At 40.5% G+C, this 22,026-nt stretch overlaps 1 protein-coding gene across 1 annotated transcript in view; it reads right to left on the reverse strand.

Moving 5' to 3' along the window:
* Positions 1 to 309: 309 nt before the first annotated feature.
* lmnb2 (lamin B2) overlaps positions 310 to 22,026 on the reverse strand; it is a 35,030-nt gene continuing 13,313 nt past the window's right edge. Inside the window, exons 6-13 of the mRNA XM_030432892.1 lie at positions 20,461 to 20,532; positions 20,133 to 20,258; positions 19,766 to 19,986; positions 14,187 to 14,418; positions 13,808 to 13,915; positions 12,408 to 12,527; positions 12,193 to 12,270; positions 310 to 1,279 (exon numbers count right to left, since the gene is read on the reverse strand). Of these exons, the coding sequence (XP_030288752.1) occupies positions 1,244 to 1,279; positions 12,193 to 12,270; positions 12,408 to 12,527; positions 13,808 to 13,915; positions 14,187 to 14,418; positions 19,766 to 19,986; positions 20,133 to 20,258; positions 20,461 to 20,532 (993 nt within the window). The 3' untranslated portion in view covers positions 310 to 1,243. The remainder of the gene's footprint in view (positions 1,280 to 12,192; positions 12,271 to 12,407; positions 12,528 to 13,807; positions 13,916 to 14,186; positions 14,419 to 19,765; positions 19,987 to 20,132; positions 20,259 to 20,460; positions 20,533 to 22,026) is intronic.

The raw sequence follows: 22,026 nt of genomic DNA on the forward strand, positions 1-22,026 counted from the left end.
ACTACGGCAGTACAGCTAACCCATTTACCTTTTTTCATATAACTCCTTGAAACCAGGTTGTCAGTCAAAATTAACCTTTTGTGTTTCTGGTAAAGAGTTGGCCAACTGCAGGAAACCTGTACAGGTAACAGCAACAGTTCACTGAAATACAGCCTCAACAAAGAACTGGAGTATAGAATTATGCAGGTTTTTAAACACCTCATCGTCCCCAGACCTTTATAGTAAGTTTAACATGTTTATCTTTAATTCAGCTATGCCAAGTCTGACATCTGATGTCCTCTCACATTTCATCACTATCCTTAAAGACACAAAAAAGAGCTGAAGAATTTAAGACAATGCAGGATGATGGAGGGACAGAAATATGATCAAGGATTCTAAGAGGAGGTCATGTAACGACCAAAGGGTTTGGAGTTCATTTGTAATGGTCGAAGCTCTGAAGTCCAATACACGCAAACCAGCAGTGGAATTGCTGGCTAACTTTTGATTAGGGAAATCGATTGCATTTTGTTGATTTGGAGGGAATTGCATTCAACAGGCTTTACGATCTATTTGTAATTTCAACTGCATTTCCACGTAGATCAAAAGAATATAAACAATAATATAAAAGAAAATGTACTGTGGGGATAAAGTTGTCCAAGTAACACCACAAATAAATGGTATAGATGCAAAATACCTAAAGACCTATGTGTGAAAAAGGTCATGATTTTTGAGGAAAAAATAATCCTTCAATTAGGTTAAATTATAAGTTGCTCATCATTTGTTCAACACTTAAGTTGTTCATTCATTATGTCTTAATGGCCATACAGCTGAGGTCCTTTATCTTCAGAACTCAAATGAGAGGTTCTTTTGAATGATTTCTGTGCAATAGTTACACTTTGTGTTCTACTGTTCATAAAGGATGAAATCAAAATGTTTACCATGGAAAAATCAATGTCAACCCGTGGAATGAATGACTGACATGTGAGGTACTATTAGTCAGGTAGGGAATATATAGCTAAACCTCACAGTTTGACTCAATATTAGGATCCAAAATCGTTGCATGATCCACAGATGTTGTATTATTCAGTAATAATTCCACAAATGACTCTTATCAAAAACAGGTCCAAAGAGTCTAGTTCAAACATTTCTTACATTGTCTTGAAAAATGAAAACACCAAATGATGAGGCAATGGAGGATTATATCTGATTGGCTCTAGAGCGAAAAAAATATAATGATGAATACAAAGAAATCAACATGTATGCTTCACATGATGGCACATTCTCTGGATGACACCTTGCCCTGCAGAAGAAACAAAAACATTCAAATTATCATTAAATATCATTAATAAAATATGATGTGTACACCAGGGCTCCAGACTAACTTTTTTTTACTTGGAGCACAGTGGCCCCTAACTGAAAATTTTAGGAGCGCAATAACAAAATTTAGGGGCGCAAACCGTAAATATATTGACTAGTTCAGTTTCACGCCGTTCTTTCTTTGCAGGTCCAGTTGGCCTTTATATTTGGTAAAGGGTAGCTCTTCCTTGGCAATGAAAAAGGCTGTGTTAAACTTAATGTTGATATAAAAATTCAGCACACTGATTAACAGCCTCTTGCTTTCTAAATGCAACTAACTGTGGAGTTGCGTTTTAATTGAAGTACAGGTCATGGCATATTTTATCCCTTAAACTAGCACTGTGTTTGACCAGTTTGTTATGCTTTAACTGTGTAATGCCAGCATGACCTGCAGATTTTGTGTTTCTCACATGTTGCCGTTAGGGCTGGGCGATATGGCCTAAAAACTGAATCTCCGATTTTTTCACACCAAACTCGATTTACGATTTTAATCCATTTTTTTTTCCTTCTCAAAAACAAACTTCAAATTACAAAGAAATTATTAAAAGCATTGCGTTTATTTTTTTGCTATGATTTTAAACAAATTTGCCCTGCCATTGTAAACAGTGCAGCTTCAAACTCACTTGAAACAATATAAAAAAGTGCATCCTTTTGAAAAGACTGTGTCCCTTTTTGATAAAATGCTTTTGTAAACATATTTAACATGTCAGATTGCTTGCTATTATAAAAAAAGATCAGTTTCCATATTGGTATTGATAAAGTGTGAACATAACTTTCATTAAATACTTTATTTTGCAAAAGGTGCCTTTGTTTACAAAAAAGTATTTCATATCCCTGAAGATATGTAATCTAAATTAAACATCTGCATGCATTGCATAGTAAACATGACATGTTGGTAGATGTACAGGACATGAGGTGTGCTTGCTGTCTGTTTTACACATTTTTGACCAGGAAGACGAGCGCGTCCGCTTCCTCTGGTTTGAGTCAGGACCCGTTGCGGCTTTGTAGCACAAACCTGCGGTCGAACATTTTCAGCATGTGGATGAACCTCCGGCTTTTCCACTGTATATACGAGCAGCATGTCTTTAGCGATATGCAACGTGACTGCATCTGTAACAGCTGTCCACCGGGACCCTTTCTTGGCACACGGGACACAATTATTACATGATTCCGCTAATGGCTGCTTTGTAGCGGATACGTGTGGGCTGCCGCGGTTTTCTCGTAGTGAACAACAAGTGTCCCACTGTGATCCAGGCGTCTATTTGAGATGCTGAAATAAATGGTTCGGTCCGCTGCCTGTAGTTGCAAAAGCCTTTGAACAAACTTTGCAGCGGACGGTGGTTTGTTCGAGGTCTGACGCTACAGAACCAAACTACTAACAAGACAGTGACTTTTTAGGAACGAGCTGTTGTTCTTTGCTCGCTGTATGTTGTGTTTGTTTCTCTGTGGAAAGTCACTGCCAGGGAGGGCGGAGCCTACTATGAACTACGGGAGCCCGTAAGGAGCGGCGGCGGAGCAAGTTAAATAAAACATCGATTTTCATTTTTTTTCAATCGTCCTAAAACAAAAACTCGAATTAATCGATTTTGCCGATTTATCGCCCAGCCCTAGTTGCCGTTATCGATTGCGAAATCTGCGGTTCATGAAATTCGTCTCTCAGAAAAACCTTCACCAGTCAAATTTGTGCACCCTTTTCTTCACGAAATCAGTATTTTCTGCTCTTTTTCGCCACACTAGTGTCTTCAGACTTGGACTCATCTTCTGAGTTAGGATTTGACTCTGGCACACTTCTAGGCTTATCGGGGAGAAAATAACCCAGAGATTCAACCAGATACATGTCTGCTGCGTTACTGCTTCGATCCAGTTTTACAGTGTAGGTATGTGTTATGAAAACAGCGACACAAAGTGTTCCCGACCAAAGGATTGGTAGAAGAGCTTGTGTTTGTCTTGTTTTTTAGATTTGTGTGCTGGTGTCAACACGGAGTGTTTTATTTTGAAAAGTAACCGGATGTTTTATTGTTGTTTCAGTGCATGACTTCCTGTTTGCTTGGTTCCAAATTCGGCTAAATTGCTGCGTCGTGCTCCGGCATCCACCGAAATAGAAGTCCTGTGTATCTGTGTACCTGCTCCGGACTGCTGGACCCCTCCGGAGCAGAGACACAGCGCAGCGGACGTGGTGGAAGTTAAGACATTATCTAAAGTGAAAAACCTGCTCAGCTCCACCATGCAGCGGACACGTATCTGGTGGAATCACGGAGTTCGTTCCGCCATTGTTCGCTTAAAGTGAAACCTTCTCCTTCTGCACTCAGAACAACTTTTGGACCCTCCCCCTCCACACATAGGCCACTTACAGTGTCATTCCCTGCCCATCTACAGGGTATCCGCGGAGTCTTAAAAAGTCTTAAATTTGACAATCTCAATTTTAGGCCTTAAAAAGTCTTAAATACGTTCATATTTTGCATATAGGTCTTAAATTACATTTAGTCGGGTCTTAAATATGTACGTTCATTAACTGCTTCCGTCATCGCCTTTTTTTTTGTTTTTTTTGTTTTTGTTTGGAGGAAATGTGTTGGTGAGATTCACAGTCATCTCCGTGTGTTCTTCTGTATGAAGTATCCAGGAACGTAAGTGGTATTTTGCTGACAGCGCGGTCGGAATTTATCGCCGCACACTTCGCCAGTTCCGGTACGACTTCGACAGCGGAATCTGCCAGAGGACCCTCAAATTGGGCACACTCTGTGTGAAAGCGCTGAAAAAACACCAGTTAGCTTCTAGAAGTCTCCAGCGAAGTCACGTAATCACACACTTCTGTACGCCTTTGTCACCAGTTCCCGGTCCAATTTCATCCAGTTCCAACCATCTTTGGCCCAGCTCAGACGGTGAAAGCAGAGGTGATTTCGATTTTGAACACTGTGTGTGTGTCAGTGTAAGTGTGTGTTAGCACACACCAGGGTTTATATAGATAACTCAAATTAAACTACTTAGATCACTTGTTAAACTAATTGAAACTAAACTAAAATGAAAAAACAAACTGAAAAACTAAATTAAAATAAAAACTAATGAAAAATTTAAAACTATAATAACCCTGACACACACTCATTCAGTCCATTCTTCATTGTTTGAGCTGCTCTGTGAATGGCAATAAATGTGGTTATTTGTTTAAAGCAATTCTGGGACTGCATTTTTCCTTACTTTTTTGTACTTCGTGTAGGTCTTAAATTTAGTTCAAAATGGTCTTAAAAAAGTCTTAAATTTGACTTGTTCAAACCTGCAGAGACCCTGATCTAACACACATTGGCCTGCCACCTGTCAGTCCAGATTCCAGATTCCTTGATTCGCTTTGGTTCCCTTCTACTACCGGTGTTTAAATTTTTTTTTAAAAACACTGGCAAATTCACTGGTCACACATGTGCGACTAAATGTAAAATTTGTTCGCACTGTTTCAAATTTTGGTCGCAATGCACCGATTTGGTCGCAGTCTGGAGCCCTGAACGCACAAAAAACATGCATTAAACCATGCATGCACACTGCATGCATACACACTGTTGAGGAAGTTTTCAAAATATTATCAGTAAAAAATTAAAGCTGCAAGCAGTGATGAACAGGCCCTTGCAGTCCACACTAGTCGGGGCAAGCTGCTGTCGGGGTGTGCCGCATAGATGTTTTCAGGGCAAGACCCTCTACATGTTTGCGCAATTTGGAGTAGATGGCAAATTGTATGTGGAAGTTATAAGGAGTTGATGGTTTTACAGCGAAGCATCAAAATGGACCATGCCTACAGCTATGACATAGGTGAAAGCTTTTGATAAGTTTTGTCCACAGATGCTACTTGCAAAGTTTGTTGCAAATGGGTTAAATGTCCTAGGAGGAGTTAGAAAAAGTAAATTTATAATTTTTTCACAGAGCCTTAGTGGCTCATGGGGAATTGGTCACCTGGGTTTCATGTCATTCAGACAGACCAATGTGGAGATGTCCAACTAGGCGTTTTGAGCAAAATGTACAGTAAGTTGCTATTTAATAACTTGAGTATTGTTTGGAATATAGAAATTCTTTTCATAGCTTTTTGTCAGGAGAGTCCACAGTTGCTGTGTGCAAAGTTTAGTGCAAATCGGTGAAATCGCCTGGGAGGACTTAAAAAAAGGTTTGTGAAAAATGGTAGGCGGAAATGGCCTTTTATATAGTATAAAGGGGCCTATATCATGAGATTCAGCACAATTCAGTGAACGCATGGATATAAGGTTTTTGAATGTGCAACAAAGTATACATGAGTTATAAGCCAAAACGCACTTCCCTTGATTCTAGCGCCACTTAGTGGTGGAAACTGAAGACGACAATACATTCTGAAAATTTTCGGCAAGTGTGACATATATTCCAAGTTTGGTGAGTTTGGGGTATGTTTAGGCAGTGAAAAATGTGATCATTTGGGAGGAAAGAGTGGTCAATCGAAATACAATAGGGATCTTGCAGGCCGAGACCTGCTCAGGCACTAATAATGAAAATGGCCGCTTTCCTGTTGGAGTGACAGTTTGGTCAGTGGATGTTTTTTGTGCAGCTGGTGATGATACATATGCATAGCGAATTTCATTCATGTATGTGCATGCATTAGGCGGGGCTTGGATTGTTTATATTCCAGGGGGCGCTATAGAGTACCCTGGTAATGCCTTTCGTCAGCTGTCGTCAGAAGGGCATTGTGAATGATTCTACCAAGTTTCGTGTTAATCCGACCAACCGATGTGGAGATATAAAATATTTTATTTTAAAAAGCACCTCCTAGTGGTCATGTGCCAAAATATGTGAGTTATAAGACAAAACGCACTTCCCTTGATTTTAGCGCCACCAAGTGGTGGAACAGGGTAGCAATTCTAAAGTTGAATTTAATACATTATTAATACCTTCACAATATTTTTCAATACCAACACGACTTCGAGCTGCAACTGTCATGGCAACCTTTCGAACTTCAGTGTTGGGGGTAACTAATTCTAAAGTAACGGATTACTGTCATTTTGTTACTTAACTTTCTGAGTGAATAAGTGCAGTAAAGCTTGCAATTCAAATCAAGTACCTTTTTGCCTCAATAAAACACTGACCTTTACACAATTATTTGTTATTTAATCCTAACCCAAGACAAAAAAGTATTTCATTGTTATTTGTAGGAAGAGCACACATCACTTCTCCAGTTCTACACTGTCTTTCACCATCATTCTATCTAAATGAAGACAAAATGACAAATGAAAATCAGAAAAGGTTTAAAAAGTTTAAAAACAGAAATGTTTAAATAAAGAACTTGAGAGAGCTTCTTAAAGAGCTTCTGGAAGACCTCTCCTATCCTCTCATTGGAGTTGTATAAGTGGTGTTTAGTCGCCATTTCAAGGCATCACAGAACCTCAGCTCACAATGTTGATGTGGGGCATAGAGTTTGCTGTCTGACGTCGTTCTACTCACCATAGGTGTCAGTGTTTCCCCTATATGCACAATGATAGTTGAAATATGACCGCTGCTGCCGATTTTCAATTATTTTTTTACGAGGAGAGAGGAGAGGTGGAGAGTGGGCTCAGTCTTGTCTCTTTAGATCATTTTGCGCTATGGACACTTCATATCCAGTTCAATCACACACCTGTTTGAAAAGATTTATGAGAATAAATCCCACACCACAGTGGGCCACCTATGGAGACTATGATTCAAGATTCTTATTCGGGGTAGATGGATTTGTGCCGAGTTCACAAGTAAGGACTATGACTTTGAGTGGCGTTCCAGTGTACTTTTTCTAGTAGCAAGTCAGAAAATTCCTTCTGTCTCAAATGCAGCATTACTATGCACGAGGGCCCCTTTAACGCGCGAAAGCTGTCAATCTCAAGTTACTGACAGATTACTTCATAGAGGGACAGACCTTTATGATTGTTCTAGTATTTGTGTTACGTGATTTGACTGTATATGGTTGGTAATATATTTTTTGTGAAATCATTGTCCATAATTGTTTTAAAGATTACACTTTTATTGTGTTCAATAAAAGTGTATCTCCTAAAGCCTGAGACACCTTATATGTAAGCTAGACAGAAATTTCCACTGCTCATTACTGTGTACAAATGTACTGTTATGTACTTAAGCCTAAGCCTCTGGTGCAACAGACACATAGAAACCTCCTGGCAGGGTGCGCTTTGCTTTTGTACGCAGGTGAACACTCACCTCCATTGCTACAACTGCATCCTAGATGAAACACTGGGTGTGAGTGGAAAAGGACAAAAAAGCAGGAAAAATGTATGGCTCCACTATATCTCTCTTCACATTTATTTTGTCCCTTTGTTGGCTTCAGCTAAGAAAGAAATAGTTTGCTCCACACGTCCAAAATTCATTTTTTGTAGCAGTGGTGCACTGAGTCAGTAACCTAGCAACACTAGGGGGGTTCGGGCAATTTTGAAAAATAACTTTTTAAATGGTGACTACTGCTGAGATTTTTTTTTTTTTTTTTAAAAGAGAAAGAAAAAATTTCAGAAACTAAGACATGAGACAAAATGGAGTATAAGTTGACATTGCTGCTTGAAAATATGTTAACCTCTTGAGCATTAGAGAACTTTTTAACCATTGTTTTCTTTATTATAATATATTTTTTATGGAAACAGAATCTGTTTCAGAAGTCAGTGGGCCACATGACATGGAAGCTATTGAGAAAAACTAAAAACAACTAGAACTGCAAGCAGTTATGAACGGGGGCCACGCCCCCCCGCGTGACTCGGACCCCACGCACCGCAGAGCCCACGGAAGTTGGCCCCAAAGGATGATGGGCTCGGGGCAAAAGTGAGGACACAGGCCAACGTCTGAGCCGTGGTATTTGCTGTAATGGAAAGTGCACCGGAAGTGCAAAAGGCTGAATGGGTGCCAATTTTGATTAGTTGTAATAAGCCACGCCCACATTGCCAAGTCATGACCACCTTCAAGATATGGACTCAGGATTGGCCCTACATCATACCAACCAAATTTCGTAAAAATCGGTGTAGCCGCTCAAGAGATATAAACTTACCATATTTTTAGCGCCCCCTTGTAGCCAAACTTTACCAAATTCGGCTCATCCCTTCCCAGTGTCATGGAAACCAAGGATCTCAAAGTTGGTGTTAAAAGCATTTAGTTTGACCGAGATATCAAATAGTTTACATTTTTATAGCTAGCTACAGAAATTTGTTCGTTAATAATTTACGCATTTGTTGACCAAGCAAAATTCTTTTGATAACCTAAGATCAGGTCCAGCTTAAGAGTGTACGTGCCAAGTTTCACGCAGATGGGACAAAATCCCAAGGAGGAGTTTCGAAAAAGTAGGTTTTCCAGTTTTTGCGATGTAGCGAAAAAAACTTTATAGGCGGAAGTGGGCGTGGCCAATCGCAAAGTGATTCAGCTCCATTCAGGGAATCTGGGGATACAAGGTTTTTGAATGTGCGACATACAGTGTGGGAGTTATAGGCAAAAACGCGTTGGCCTAGGTTATAGCGCCCCCTGCAGGCGGATATATGTAGTTTTTGTGTCTGAGATATTCGCAGGAGTCTGGACTAATCCTCCAAATTGCACCGCCCTCCCTTGCACGGTTTAGCCTGCAGCACCACTTTTACCCGACCAAATTTCTTAAAAATCGGTACAGCCGTTCAGGAGATATGAACTTCCCATATTTTTTGCACCCTCTAGTGGCCAAAATGCGCCAAATTTGGATCATCCCTTCCCAGTGTCATGGTTACCAAGGATTTCAAATTTGGTGTGCATAGCATTTAGTTTGTATGGAAGTTTATATCTCTTGAATAGCTACACCGGTTTTTACCAAATTTGGTCAGTATGATGTAGGGCCAATCCTGAGGCCATATCTTGAAGGTGGTCATTACTGGTCAATGTGGGCGTGGCTTAGTACAACAAATCCAAATTGGCACACATTCAGCCAGTGCGCGGGGTCCGAATCGCGCGGAGGGGCTTGGCCCCCGTTCATAACTGCTTGCAGTTCTAGTTATTTTTACTTTTCTCCGGCCAAAAGTGGTGACCTACACCGTATGTTGCACATTCATGCTGGCTTCAGCGTGACACTTGGTACGTACACTCTTCAGCTCGACCTGATCTAAAGTTATCAAAAGAATTTTGCTCAGTCAATAAATGCGTTAATTATTAGGGAACAAATATCTGTAGCCAGCTATAAAAATGTAAGCTGTTTGATATCTCGGTCAAACTAAATGCGATTAACACCAAATTTGAGGTCCTTGGTTGCCATGAGATTGTAAAGGGATGAGCTGAATTTGACGAATTTTAGCCACTAGGGGGCGCTAGAAATATGGGAAGTTTATATCTCTTGAGCGGCTACACCGATTTTTACGAAATTTGGTCAGTATGATGTAGGGCCAATCCTGAGGCCATATCTTGAAGGTGGTCATGACTGGTCAATGTGGGCGTGGCTTATTACAAGATGAACAACAAACATTAATTTCAGCCAAACTATTATGCTGACAGCTTTGAAATTTATATGGTACATATAGAATAGGACACAGTTCTTCCATAACAAAAATTGCACATGAACTCCACTAGGTGGCGCTATAATGGATGCAATCGCGTTTTTGCCTGTAACTTCCCCATTTTAAATAACACATTTGCAAACCTTTTGTCCATATGTTCCCTGGATAGAGCTGGGTTTTCTGACATAGGACACGCCCACTTCTGCTACACAATTTGTTCGCTACACGGCCACATATGCAAAACCTACTTTTTTTAACTCCTACTTGGGGATTTGTCCAATCTGCGTGAAGCTTGGCACGTACGCTCTTCAGCTGGACCTGATCTAAAGTTATCAAAATAATTTTGCTCAGTCAAAAAATTAGCAGATTATTAACGAACAAAGTTGAGGAGCGTCCCACCATTACTTTCCTTCCTGATGGTCGCACTAATAGATCGACAGTTTTTGCCTGCCATGACGGACGCACGCCGGAGATGCAGCAGCTAACGTGAGTAGTTCAAAAACCTTCTTTTTCATAGACTTTGTGTACACAAGGTTCTCACTGCTTGTGTTTATGAGTAGAGACCCTGGTGATGCTACGAGCAAAGTTTCATGTTGTGTCGAGCCTTCTTAGTGTTTTAAAAATAGTGATTTTGAAGCCATCGTATCCCTGCCCCAAGCACTTCTGTTCAAAATGAGCTTGCCCGAAAACGAAACTATGGTAAATCTTAAAGGTGCCTCTTTCGTCAAAATTATGCATTTATCCGAAGGTTTCAATCATCTTTAATCACAAATAAAGCCTTTAAAGCCACTTTAATTTCACCCCGGTTCGATGAGTCGCCTGTTGCAGCCTTTAAATAGGATGACGAAGATTTCAGTCACTCAACTTAAACGGTGACTTGTAGAAATTATACAAATAGCAGAAATGACAATAATAATCGATCTTATGATAACTTGGGGTGTAGTGCTTTCACTCTGTGCAACTTAAATTCACCATTCGCCCGTGACACTAAACCCTCAAAAATCATGTCTTTTTTTCTTCTTTTTTTTGCGGCAGTGCTGAAAATCCTGCAGCAGAATGCATATTGGGGAAACACTGACACATAAAATAACCTTCCACAACAATGAATGAAGTTCCGTTGTGACAAATGAACTTGCCGAGTGACATGAAGACATGAATCAGAGGCACAAAAAACGTTGACAGCGGTGGCCAGTCATGTTTACCAATACCCAACCTGTGTCCACTCCCATCCAGGTGATATTCATTGTCTTTTTACAGACGTGGCAATAAGCCCCTCGGCTGTTACCAACTACTGGCCTAAGTCTTTGAATCTCGTGTTCTCTAATCAGAGGTCGAAAAAATAACATTTCCCCATGACTTTGTCAATAGTAGCGAACTTTTGGAAAATTTGGGCAGCAAGCCAGCCGTGTGCTATCCAGTTGGGGCATAGACTGAGGTGTTAGTTTTACCACGTCGCACACTGTTAACATCACATCATTCATACCTCTCAGGTCCTACTCGCACATATAATTAATATCAATAAATTCACGCATTTTTTACAAGATAGGCCTGCACTTCCCACAAATGGGAAAAAACTCATAGTTGGATAGTAGTTTGAAAATGTAATACCCCGTCAGATGACGTTTATCACTTTTTAATGGCCTTAATTTTTGCATTTACTACCTTTTAATACCTTTTACAACCCCGCGTACACCCTGTGGAAATTGAGGACGACAATACATTCTGAAAATTTTCGGCAGGTGTGACGTATATTCCAAGTTTGGTGAGTCTTGGGGTATGTTCAGGCAGTGAAAAATGTGATCATTCGAGACGAAGAGTGGTCATTCCAAAAACAATAGGCACCTCGCAGGTCGTGACCTGCTCGGGTCCAAATAACTCTGTGAATCTGACAGTTCTGTTCTTCCAGGTCAAATGTGTGGCAGAACAGGCAAATGTACTGATATAGAAATAGATTGGAAAGGGCACCTACACCTATATATAGATAACTGTGGGAGTGGAAATGAGGCTTGTGTATAGGAAGGTTTAGAAAGCTGATGAAAGAATGTGTATGTAGGCGTACACACACTTTCAGTTGTGAATCTACAAGTTTTGTGCATCCACATTACAGATCAGGCTGTAAATCAACTAAGGGAGGATCTTCCAAGTAATTCACATATTCAGCACTCAAAATCAATTATTATTGAGCACTCGAGTACCGACAAAAACACAAGAATGAAATTGTGAATGAACACAAAGATTGGTAAGCATTTGAACCTTCTTGCTGTGTGGCAACAGGGGTCATTCCAGGGCCAAAATGTGTAGAGAAAAACCAAGAGCATGAGGACAAAAGTATAAAACACAAAAAGACCAGCCTAGTCAGTGTTTCTGTGAAGTCGGTGCTCACCATTTGTGCATCATCCTCCTCTTCCTCTCCATTCTCTACATCTACCTGAGTCTTGGTTACACTTCTTCTGGCCACCTCCTGCAATACAGTCAGTCAGCTCACATGAATCATAACAGAAACACCACTGTGCAAAGCTTAAGTACATATCACACGGACACACATGTGGTGGCCTGCCACCAAATCAGGGACAGTAAGTCATGTATGGATGCCCTTACCTCGCCATCAGCATTGATCAAAGAGGTAACAATATCACTTCCTGTGCCCCAGGAAGCCTGGCTCTTCCACAACAAGTCAGATGGTGGGCTGTGGGTGACACCAGCATCAGCAGACCATACCTGTAAACACACAGTCATAGTACATATGTTACAATGTCAGAGGCATATTTTACACTAGTAGAACTCAATGGCACCATAATAGCCTCTGCATCTCAAATTGTAAATCAACTAGTGCAGCACCCATTCTAAATGTGCCTTTTTAGAGTACGCCCATTGCTTGTGTTGGAGTAAGAAATACCATAATGATAATTTCTTGAAAATGTATGTGCTTTGCCTTTCGTGTATATAGTTTTAGAGCCCTCTGGTGGGGTCTTCGCCCACCAAGCTTCAGCCAGAATACTCCTGAAATCGAGAATGCTTCACACAAGCAATACACCAAGCACAGTTTCTATGTTTGATGCTTTAAAGTTGTTCTTGCAGCTGGACAAGCATCTGCAGAAATACTAATTTGATCCAAAACGATCACTTGTTTATGTGGTTCCTGGCTTGCTCCCAACCATGTTTTCTAGAATTTTAGATAATCATCCTTACATTCTTTGTTACAAAAATCGTGCTTGCATTTGCATTACAGACTAGCCCTATTCACACTGCCCTGTGAGTGTGGAGACCCTGCACCAATTTTCCACATCCTCCTCTGTGGGAAAGTCTGTGAGGAGGAGAAAAATTTCACTGCAGCTCTGATGCAAACAGTACCTGTGTGAATGGATAAACTGCAGAGTGGGGGTGTCTTGATCTGATGTCGTTTACAGTGTGATAACTACACAGATCCTTAACTAAACACATGATATTAAAAGCACAAGTTACTGTTCCATTCCTGGGATATGAGTATTTAGACAGCATAGATATTTGTGATGCTCTTGACATGCCTGTAAACTAATTTAACTAAAATGTCATGGCTATATCTTTGCTATTATTTACTTAAATTTGTAAAGAGATACAGCATTAGCTAACATGGCTGCTGTTGGCCTCACCACTGTAGTTAGCCTGACTACAACAAAATATAAATCGTAAATTTAGTAGTAGTAGTTTAGTAGAATGCTGTCACCCAATACATAATATACAACTATGGCATATTATTTATCATTTTGACCATAAATACTTTATATGAATAGGCATCATCATGTCATAAACCTTTCTTAACTGTAATAGATATGACTGGCATAACTCATATCCTGAGTGAGGTGGTTGGTAAACACACTGGTGCTCAGTTTCTCAAATGTCCTTCAATGGGTTACTTTCCCCTGCAGTAATATCATTTTTATGAAACCTGTTGAAAAACATGACATCTCTTCACATGGAACACAGGACATACACATTCTACTCTACTTCATATTTCTCACCGTGACTGACTGTCCTGCTTTGAGGGTAAACTTTGGAGAGAACTTGTATATAACCTCGTCACTGTCGTCAGCCTGTCTTTTCAACCTCCAGTTGCCCAAAGGCTGGTCCTGCAACACACAAGAAAGTGTAACACACAAATAAAGAACTAAACCTATTGATCCACACATATACTTTTCTGCTCAATTTATTGGAGACCTCAGGAGGCTTAGTTTTCTTTAGTCATCAGCATTTACTGTTACCATAGTAGTATTCGTAAAGCCTTTTATAGTAATTTTTTGTTGTTATCTGGTGGGTCTACTATTCACTAGGTCTTGGTCATCTAAATAGACTGGTAATGCATCAATCTAGCATTTCTAATCCTAGTCCAGTTTTACACACCTGCTCAGTCTCATTTGTCAGTGTGACTGCGTTTCCATCCATGTCAGTGGGTGATATGGTGACTGCTCCACTAGCTGTAGCCTCTTCCGAAACCAGTAGCTGCCCCTCACCTATTTCCACCTCTGGGACATCCTTAGCCTCCACTCTCTTTCTCTTGGAGGAGCGGGAGGAGGAAGATCCTGTTATCCTGGAAACAGCTACTCTAGGGGATTGGCTGGGGGACAGCTTCAGTCTGAAAGAAGATCACCAGTTACCAGTTAGTGAACTATGCAACACTCCAAGGCACAGAAGGGTGTTCTGTCACCACGTTGGCACAATCAAACTTCAACTGTGGAACTGGCTTTCATTTAGCTATCACATGGTATGTAAAAACACCAAGTGTAAATGATTGATTTAATGGGTGTTTTTTTGGAGCCTCAAGTTTGAACAAGATTGTGGAGCTAGTAAACATACAAATAGCTACACACTATCATAATTGGATATGACTAAACCCAAGGACAGGTTGTTGTACCAACTTGTCAATCACATGGTAACCATGCTCTAAAGAATATCTTTCTTGCTTTGATTATCTCTCTCTGCGGGGAGGCACACACAAATATACGTACGTACGTATACACATACATATACATATACACATATACATATATATACATATATACATACATATACATACATATATACATACATATATATACACATACATATACATACGGCCGCTCGCTCTGTGGATTTGAGACCATATAGCTGCCGTCTACTCTGTTTTGATCCGTTAATTCTCTGACTTCTTAGTCTTTCTAAATTCCACTGGTACTTAATCAGCGATAACCTGAAACTGCTGAGTCTCGATCTTCACTATCACGCTTTCTCTCCAGATTAGGATGTCATCGTTCATCTTGTAAAAATGCACATAGTTCGTTTGATCTTCTCCCTCCCTTTACTGTTGTTACTTCAAATATATTTGTCTCTGTAGTGAGTTTGTGATTATTTGGTAAATATTTCTCTATCAACCATTTGTATATGGCTTAAAATAATCTCTTTATTTTTCTGAAAAATGCTTGGTTTTCACCGAACCCGTAGTCATATCGTAATCAAGATCGAGATATCTGGCAAGGATATAGAGATATGAAATTTTGTCTATATCGTTCAGCCCTAACACACACACACGTATAGAGCATGGTTTTATAGCATTTTGGAAATGTAAACAGGAGGTGGACACTTTTGGCCACGAACAAGCTGAGAGGGAGTTTTATCTACTTTGCCTTCCCTGCACAAAAATAACAATGCATAATAATCAATGTTGCTGTTAATCAGTTACATATCTCAGACTGTGTTATTGATTATACAAGAGCACTGAGAAGATAGGCAGTCATTTTTGTGGTAGTTTTCCAACAAGCGCATTGTGCAAACAAATCGGCATTTGAGGGGTTAAAAAATTTTAAATGAATGAATTTTTTGTACTTATGACAAGAACTGTTATTAAACATTTTATGCAGTAAAAGCAGCAAAAAACATACAAAATCTAAAAAATTACAGACTCAATCTGTTGGTGGCCATTTTTGGCCACGAGCAAGCTGAGAGGGTAGTGAATTTGAACAAGGCCAGAGGGTTAATGGTGTGTTAATTATTCTTTAGCATGTTATGGTTTCCATATTAACCACATGCGTTACCACGTACGTTTTTTCTACAGTCTATGGTTAACACATTAACTTTGACAACCCTACATTTTATATAATTTAGTCTGTAAAACCACTAATTTAGCTAACGTTAGCAGTTAGCATAAACAAAGTGTTAACGCGCAGCATTGGCCTAAGTTACTCAAAAAGTCTTAACTACCTTTCATGTGACTGGAGAACGCAGACTCTCCCATTGCACAAATCTCCAAACCTTTTTGACAGACCTTGCATGACACCACTCTTTGATTCAGTCCTTGCCTTAACCATAGTTTGTAGTTATCATTTTCAAGCCAACGGTCGTTAAAACTCCCGGCATTTTTTCAACTCCTCTCTCCTCTTTGACGGGGGCAGGGCAGGGTCACACACAGACTGGCAGGTCGCAGAGAGGAGCAGAGAGGCTCAGCAAAGCCCAGGAGAAAAAATCTCTACCTACGGCTCTTTTACTAATTTTATTTCTCTTTCTAATAAGCAAACTATCCACTCTGATCCCAATTTTGTGAAAGACACAGAGTTATAATGTCAAGCACTTTCAAGCACTTAAACTAAAATCCAAGCACTTTTCAGACCTTGAAAACACAACATTCAAGCACTTTCAAGGACTTCAAGCACCCATACCCTATTTGAAAAGCAAAGAGCGAGGACGCATGACAGCAGGATTCATGGAAGTCATTTAACTGGCTGACATGCCCCCTAATCGGATATAAGTTATTGATTGCATGCTGCAGTGGATCAAACTGATCTCAAACGTAACAATGTTACTGGAGTTTCATACTTAACTCATAATTTGTGCACTGTTTGTTTTCTGATTCACTATCTGGTAGGGCTGGGCGATAAATCGGCAAAATCGATTAATTCGAGTTTTTGGTTTAGGACGATTTAAAAAAATGAAAATCGAGTTTTTATTTAGCTTGCTCCGCCGCCGCTTCTCATGGGCTCCTGTAGTTCATAGTGGCTCCGCCGCCCCCCCCCCCCCCCCCCCCCCGTATTGACTTTCCACTGAGAAACAGACACAACAACATGCAGCGAGCTCGTTCCTAACATGGCACCGTCTCGTTAGTAGCTTGCTTTTGTAGCGTCGGACCTCGAACAAACCACGGTCCGTTGCTAAGTTTGTTCAAAGGCTGTTGTGACTAAAGATAGTGCACCGACATTTATTTCAGCCTCTCAAACAGATGCATGTATCACAGTGGGACACTTGTTGTTCACTACGAGAAGACCGTGGCAGTCCACAAATACCCGCTACAAAGCTGCTATCATTAGCGGAATCATTTAATAATTGTGTCCCGTATGACAAGAAAGCGGCCGTGGTGGACAGCTGTTATGGATGCAGTCACGTTGCATATCGTTAAAGACATGCTGCCCGTATACAGTGGAAAAGGTTCATCCACATGCTGAAAATGTTCGACCCCAGGTTTGTGCTACGAAGCCTCAACGGAGCATGATGCCTTGAGCCAGAGGAAGCAGACAGGCTCGTGTTCCTGACCAAAAATGTGTTATAAAGACAGCAAGCACACCTCATGTCCTGTACATCTACCAACATGTCATGTTTACTATGCAGTGCATGCAGATGTTTAATTTAGTTTACATATCTTCAGGGATATAAAATACTATTTGGAAACAAAAGGCAGCTTTTGCAATATAAAGTATTTAAGAAAAGTTATGTTAACACTTTATCAATACCAATATGGAAACTGATCTGTTTTTATAATAGCAATGTGACATGTTAAATTTATGTTTACAAAAGCATTTTATCAAAAAGGGACACATTCTTTTCAAAAGGATGCACTTGTATTTATTTTTTCAAGTGAGTTTGAAGCTGCACTCTTTACAACAGCATGGCAAAATTGTTTAGAATCATAGCATTAAGATAAATGCAATGCTTTTAATAATTTCTTTGTAATTTGAAATTTGTTCTGAGAAGGATAAAAAAATCGCTTAAAATCGTAAATCGAGTTTGGTGTGAAAAAAATCGGAGATTCAATTTTTAGGCCATATCGCCCAGCCCTACTATCTGGCTAAAAATGCATCTCAGACAACAAAAGGATCAAAGACATTTTTCTTAATCAGAAACATTTTTTTCTTTTTATGACCTCTTTTACATATGTGAGGTTGTGAACCAGGGCATTAAACTAACTTTTTGGCTCACCTGCCAAGAGGTCCGGTAGATGAAAGAATCTACCAGCCAAGTAAATTTTTTACCCGCCAAATAATAAATTGCCTCTTTTCATTGCATATACATCTGTTTCAGTATTTTTCATGGAGATAACAGTATCATATAGCTATACATACTTAGAAAAGAGGTCAAAGTATTATTTAGAAATACATTTTAATATTATTAATTAAATTTCATAACATTGCTTTTCTTTGGCGTGTGTCCAGCAGACAGAGCAAAACATGACACCCGTCGAGACGTCATACTGAAGCCATTCCCTGTCAGTCTTCTACTTCTCACTGAACTTCCTGACTTTTGCTTTTTTCGTCGATGTTTCACCTTCTTTGTCACCTTCCTTTCCACCTTTCTCCTCTGTGTTTTCCTCTTTGGTTCAGTCACACCGGGAATGTGCCGCCAAATTGCTGCGCTCGAATCACAAGCCCTTTTTAGATAGAAAAGGCGGCACATTTGCTCCAAGGTAAGGGCGGCAATTTGCCGGCCCGTCTTTCTAAAACGGAGGCGTAATATTCCTCCTTTTCCAAAAGCCGCCTCTGAGGTAGGCGTGAACATGTGACGTGAAGCTCGACGTTGGGCTGTGAACAGTGACAACGAATTTGTCTTCAAAATAAGAGCTTTACATTGCACCCTATTGGAGTTTAGAACAGGGTTCTTAGCAGGGGGCTTTTAATTTGAAAGTAGCGACCGTTCCTACTAGCTTGCGCTACAACAACAAGCTAACACAACCAAACAGCTACAGAGACCGAGGAGACGCTAGCATCTCCTGGATCTCAGCGGCTGTCCAGTTGCTCATCTTAATGTCCGCGGATGAAATGATGGACTGATTGCTGTGATCAGCTGTTTCCTGGTTTTAAAACTCCCTGGTTGTGGGTCGCACAACAGTGCAGGTCATTGACACCTCCGCCCATCTCACCCACGGCTGGCACATTTCCACCTCGGTTTTAGAAAGCAGGCGAGGCAGAAATAAGTGTTCCCTCCAAGGCGGAAAATCGGCGGACCAAAACAGACACCCAATTTGCCGGCCTCTGTGTAAAACCGCGGACCGAGCTGCCAAATGGACGGGCAAATTGGTGGCTTGGTGCTCTGTCTTAAAACGGCTACAGTCACTGCGCTAAACTTTTAAAGAGCGGTGACGTGCATGCTACGTTGCTTCTGAGGGGATCTATTTTCTACAGCGGTGACGTCGGGGGAGCTACTTCAGTGCGACACACAACAAATAGCCGGTTTAGCACTAATGTTTGATACCGTCATAATTTATCACTTTACAGCTACTACAATGTTTTGCTATATCATGCATAATTTATTGCAAGAGCACAACCATCGGGACAAACATTTACCCGCCCCGTGGCATGTATCCCTCCAAAATTAAGTCGCCAGGGGAATATTTTAGCCGCATTTGGCGAGTGGCGACCGCTAGTTTACAGCCCTGTTGTGAACCTTTTGGGTTGGCGAAAAAAATGTTAGTGTTCGAGGCGAAACAGGACAGGGCACAGTTGTGGAGAGATGTTACAGCTGCACAAAATGTTTGGGTTGGTTATATCATGGAGGCAATATTACGTATGTAAAACTAATGGAGTAATAACATAACGGATTCCTTTACATGTTGTACAATGTACATTTTTGGCAGCAGCATTGAGAGGTGACAGGAAACAGGATGAGAGAGACAGGGAATTTAATTCAGAGGATAAAAGTTCTGTGTGTGTGTGTGTGTGTGTGTGTGTGTGTGTGTATTCTACCTGTGCTCCTCTCCCTCCAGCAGTTTCCTGTATGCATTGATCTCCATGTCTAGGGCAAGCTTCACGTCTAACAGCTCCTGGTATTCACTGAGCTGAGCATTCATCCTTTCTCTCAGTTCGCTCATCTCTTGTTCTTTTCCTTCGATGGCACGGCGGTGCTTATCTCGCTCTGCAGACAGAATTTCTTCCAGCTCCCTTATGCGATCCTCTGAGGCAGCCACCTACAAACACACTCACATTTAACCAGAATAACCCTCATTTAGCTGATTAGCAATATAATTCATGAAGCTACATTGCAAAAGTACCCAAAATTGTGAGTTGTGAAAGAGGTCCACATTTGTGTGTACATGTAATAATTAAGCAGTACCTGTTTCTGCAGGGCATTCAGCTGATATCCAAGGCTCTCGATTCTCATACGTGACTCCTGCAGCTCCTCCCTTGCTGTACCCATTGCCTTGTCATTTATCTCTGAGGACACTTTGGCATTTTCCAACTAGATAGAGAAAAATGTAATGTCAAATTGTCCTTGTGCATCTTCAAGCAAGATACAGCTGAACCAGCAGCTTCTCAGATCAAGGGCAGACATCTTCCAAGACAAAAAACTGAACTGGAGCACACTGGAAGATTTGCAGTATTTGCAGCAAAAGATGTATGAGAATCAAATTGTTGAAAGAAAAAATATAATTGTTTCCTACCTTGGCCTGGAAAGTATGCTCCAGTTCTTCCTTATAAAGAGAGACTTGCTCATCATGTTGCCTCCGTAGGTCCTGGTGGGATCACACACACCTAATTAATGCTAATCCACAAATAAAAGCACACGGCACTTTCATAAACTCAGAACTATGTCTTTAGCTGCTGTCTGTTTCTCTGCTTGACAGATTTCTGAACTCACTAAGGATGTATGCACATACATGGGATATTTTACCTTATACCCTCTTAAAAAATGTCTGTTGGTCCCTTTAGTTAAAATGGAAGGTTGTGAAAGATATAACAAGTGTGGTGTTGTATGGCAGTGCAAAGCATTGTTTTGGTGGGTCTTACTGCCTTTAAAACTCTAGATTTTTGTGATGATCACCATAAATTAATTATAGCAAAAACATATGCATAGTGTGCTTTTTAAAACTTAGATATGATAAATTCAAATCAAAAGGCAATTTAAAGATTTTTACAGCCTGGTATTTGTTACATGTAATTGAACACATTTCAGACTTTTAGGGACCTACAGATGCCCTGCCATAATCACTGTGGGTAAACTTGTTTTAACGGCACTGCCGAACACAATCATATTTTGTGCCAATATAGAAGTGTGATAAAATGGTTGTAGCCATATTTGTAGCAGTGTAAAATGCCTACTTGAACATCTGTTATAGTCTGGCAGACTAAGTCCAAATTCCAGGACATTCGTTCACTTTGAGATACAAGCACCAAATTTGGCATGAATCAGGTGAATCAGTGGTGTAGTGGGGATTATTAGACATTTATTATTAAAAATATCTAAAATTATCAATATTTCTGGATCATACTGGTAGACATTGACATCTTTCAATTCCAGCATAAGTACTGAGGCATTGCTTTCCTGTGTTGAGTTTACTCCATTGACAGTTTTGTCAGAGCAATTTTGCTCTGCCATGAACGTGCACACGTGTATTTTCACACACACGGTCAGCCATTGATGCTGGTACGTCAGCTGCAGTTGTTGCTCCCGGTAATCGTGTTGTGTGTTGGAGGATGCAAACAGCTGCTCTATGAGTGGGGTCTGATTCGTGACGTGGTAGCACTTTTTTACTGCTAGTTGCATAGATTAGCTTTCTCAAGCACAAAGTGCAGGAGCAAGCACCTGCTGCTCTTAACTTCTTGCACAGGCTACCAAAAGGTCATGTCTTTCCCCATTTCTTCTTTCCACGCCCAGCGCCATTTATTTGTTAATCCATTATCAATTAGGAGGGCATCTTCCCAGGCTTCATGAATTTACTCTCCATCCTAATCTCCTATGTGACGTCTCTGCACGGCAGCATGAGACTCGGTTGAAGCACACATTTCCAAGACCCCCATTTTACTTCTGACTGGCTAATAAAGTTAGTTTGAGAGAGGGAGAGTTGTGTTCCCATCATATCATTTGCGGACACACTCATGAACTCTCAAGTGATATCAAGACTTTTTTTTAATATAGGATCCCCCCCCCCCCCCCCAACCAAACGCCGGAAATCCAGCACGATGCTGGAATACTTTAAAGGGACAGTGTGTAATATATCAAGTTTTTA

Source organism: Sparus aurata, chromosome 11 (genome assembly GCF_900880675.1).
Source record: "Sparus aurata chromosome 11, fSpaAur1.1, whole genome shotgun sequence".
In the NCBI taxonomy this organism is placed as follows: Eukaryota; Metazoa; Chordata; class Actinopteri; order Spariformes; family Sparidae; genus Sparus; species Sparus aurata.